A 2,736-nucleotide genomic window follows, 5' to 3' on the forward strand; every position below is an offset into this window, starting at 1 on the left:
CAAAATGTTGTTGTGACTCAATCAGCAGCCAAATCAGTGCAGCTTGGTCAGACGGTGACTATTGACTGTAAGGCCAGTCGGGCACTTTCAACATCTGATTGCAGCATCGGTTCACAGGTCTGCCTGTCCTGGTACCACCAGAAACCTGGAGAAGCTCCTAAAGCTCTCATATACGGAACATTGCACAAATTTTCAAGAATCTCCTCCAGATTCAGTGGAAGTGGAGCAGGAAATGGATTAGACTTCACTCTGACCATCAGTGGAGTTCAGGCTGAAGATGCTGCAGTTTATTACTGTCAGAGTTTTCATTACATCAACAGTCAGTATCTGTTCACACAGTGAAAAATCATCGTACAAAAACCTCCCTCAGTCTGAACAGAAACTGAACTTTGTTCAGCAGCTGGAATCTGCAGCAGAGACTGATACAGTTCACTGAACACAAACATTGAACACACAATATTTAATGTTATCACACATATAGCTAAACTCTAAGAAAAAGAAAATTTAAAAGAGTCGATATTTATTTAACCATCTGCTTTTCTCACCAACTACTTTATTTTAGTTTCAGATTAAATCATAAGCAAAAAGAGTGGTGTGTTAGAAAAAATAAGAAAACTATAAAACAATACTTATGAAATTATTTAAACTTTCTTCAAGTATCCAAGTGTTTAACAGTCAGTGCATCACTTTAACTCTACTTGACATTAAACATTCAAATAAAATAAAGTCAAACTTTTTAAAAAGCTACAAAAGTCATTTTTATTTGTTTGGACCTTTTACAGTCACTGATGCCAGTAGAATTATATAAATTTTTCAAATGCTGATAATTCAGTTAGCCATGATAACTTACTCTAACTTCTGTTGATAAAAACATCCCAACTATTTTGGATCTTGTATTTTAAAATCTATATTGCCAACATTATTTAATGTGTTTCAAAGATAATCTTTTAGCAAATATTCATGAATTGCATAAACATTATAAATGAAGCAAAAAGTAGCCTTTGCGTGAATGATGAAAGTATAATTCATGACATGAAAAACCGCAGTTAGTGGCTAAACTAAAAAAGTAGACTGACACTGGAAGTTACGTTTTTTTTCTGTTTTAATGATTTCGTTGTTCTAAATAACCATCAATGTCTGTCTTTGAAACATATCCTGTCTGGCAGTATCCCAGTATTTTCTAAGTCAATAGTTTTATAAATATATTTCTAACAGAATGGATTCATATATTTGATTCAAAACGTCATGATAGTTTTACAATCAGGACAATTTATCTTGGTCTGTGGCTGACAGATAATTTAAAAATAAAGCCATTAAAATAAACTGAAGGACATAAACACCAGAAGTTGATGAGTAAATATTTATTATCTGAACAGTGACCAACATGACATGATATACAGAAGAACGGAAGCAGCAGGGAAATTCTTGCTACTACTCATTTGAAACATTAAGTTTTGAATCATTTTCAATCAATTTTTACATCTATGATCTAAGATGTAATAAATAAAAGTTTAAAACAAATGTTTTCATTTGTAGAAAACATTCAATAACCAGAATTGAATGTTCTGACTTTGGACTGATCAAAGGAAAAAAAACAAAGTGAAACAAAATTCATGTAATAATTAGAAATTGTTCACATACTCAAGCTTTTAAGATTGATTACAAACATTTCTTTAACTCTACGTTAGTTTAGAGATTCACGGCGTGAAACATGACAATGATGTGATTTTTGTCTGTTCCAAACTTTTAGAGCCGTAATACAAAAAATGGTTGAAACAAATTTTTTGTCAAATGACCTAATAATTTTAATTAGCCATGAAGATCTATTATAAACCAAACTCTGTTTTATTTTGCTAAAACAGCAACAATTTATAAAGACAGCAATAGAACATGAGCAAAATGTGACGCCATGTTTTTAAAGCATCGAGTTATAAAATAGTTTTATGTGTTAAATATAAAATTCTACAAGAATTGCTTAAAAATCTTAAATGACCCAACAGTTGTAAACTCCACTCTCTGGTTGGATGAGAAAAATATGATAGTTTTGACATATAAACACTGAATTCAGACTAACTTTAAAATCGATAAAAAGCAGATGGACACCAGAAGTTGATGAGTAAATATTTATTATCTGAACAGTGACCAACATGACAAAGCAAACATGACTCAGTGAAAACAGAGAAGAATCAGCAGAGAAAGAGTGAGAGCAGTGACAGATTAAAGCCAGTATCAGAGTCTCAGAGAGGCAGATCAGGACTGGGAGCACTGGTCTCTCCTCAGTGTCTCTGTGACTGCAGACTGGGAGCCCTGGGAGGCCTCACAGGTCACAGAGCCAAGAATATAGTTATTTTTTTCTCCTCTCTTAATTTTACTTTATATTATTTACTTTTATAATATGTTTTTTAAAATACAGATTGTCCTTTTCAGATCCAATATCTCATTTATAAAATTGACCGGGTTTGAAATGAAATGCAGAATTTACAAACACAGCAACAATACAAGTTAATAAAACATTGATCTCAATTAAATCTGTTCATAAATAAAATATGTCTGAAATTAAACAATGTACTTGGGTGACCAGGATTAACACAAATGGTAGCAGAGACACGTGTGAAGGAAAAGCTTAAGATAAACTTTCAATTATGAAGAAAACAACCTCAGGATTCCATTCAAATCTTAAATAAAGTGATTTGCATCAGCAGCTCCATGCTCCAGCGCTCTGGGAGAGTTTATAGT

The 2,736-nt window shown here is 32.6% G+C and overlaps 1 gene segment (V, D, J or C); it reads left to right on the forward strand.

Moving 5' to 3' along the window:
- Positions 1–6: 6 nt before the first annotated feature.
- LOC107835342 (Ig kappa chain V-IV region Len-like) lies at positions 7–461 on the forward strand (the record flags this gene model as incomplete). The annotated part of the segment is given in 1 exon segment: positions 7–461. A coding segment is annotated over 1 exon segment (336 nt), but the record flags the coding sequence as incomplete, so codon positions are not given.
- Positions 462–2,736: the final 2,275 nt, after the last annotated feature.

The sequence above is a fragment of the Poecilia formosa genome, unplaced genomic scaffold, assembly GCF_000485575.1.
Source record: "Poecilia formosa unplaced genomic scaffold, Poecilia_formosa-5.1.2 Scaffold1732, whole genome shotgun sequence".
Lineage (NCBI taxonomy): Eukaryota > Metazoa > Chordata > Actinopteri > Cyprinodontiformes > Poeciliidae > Poecilia > Poecilia formosa.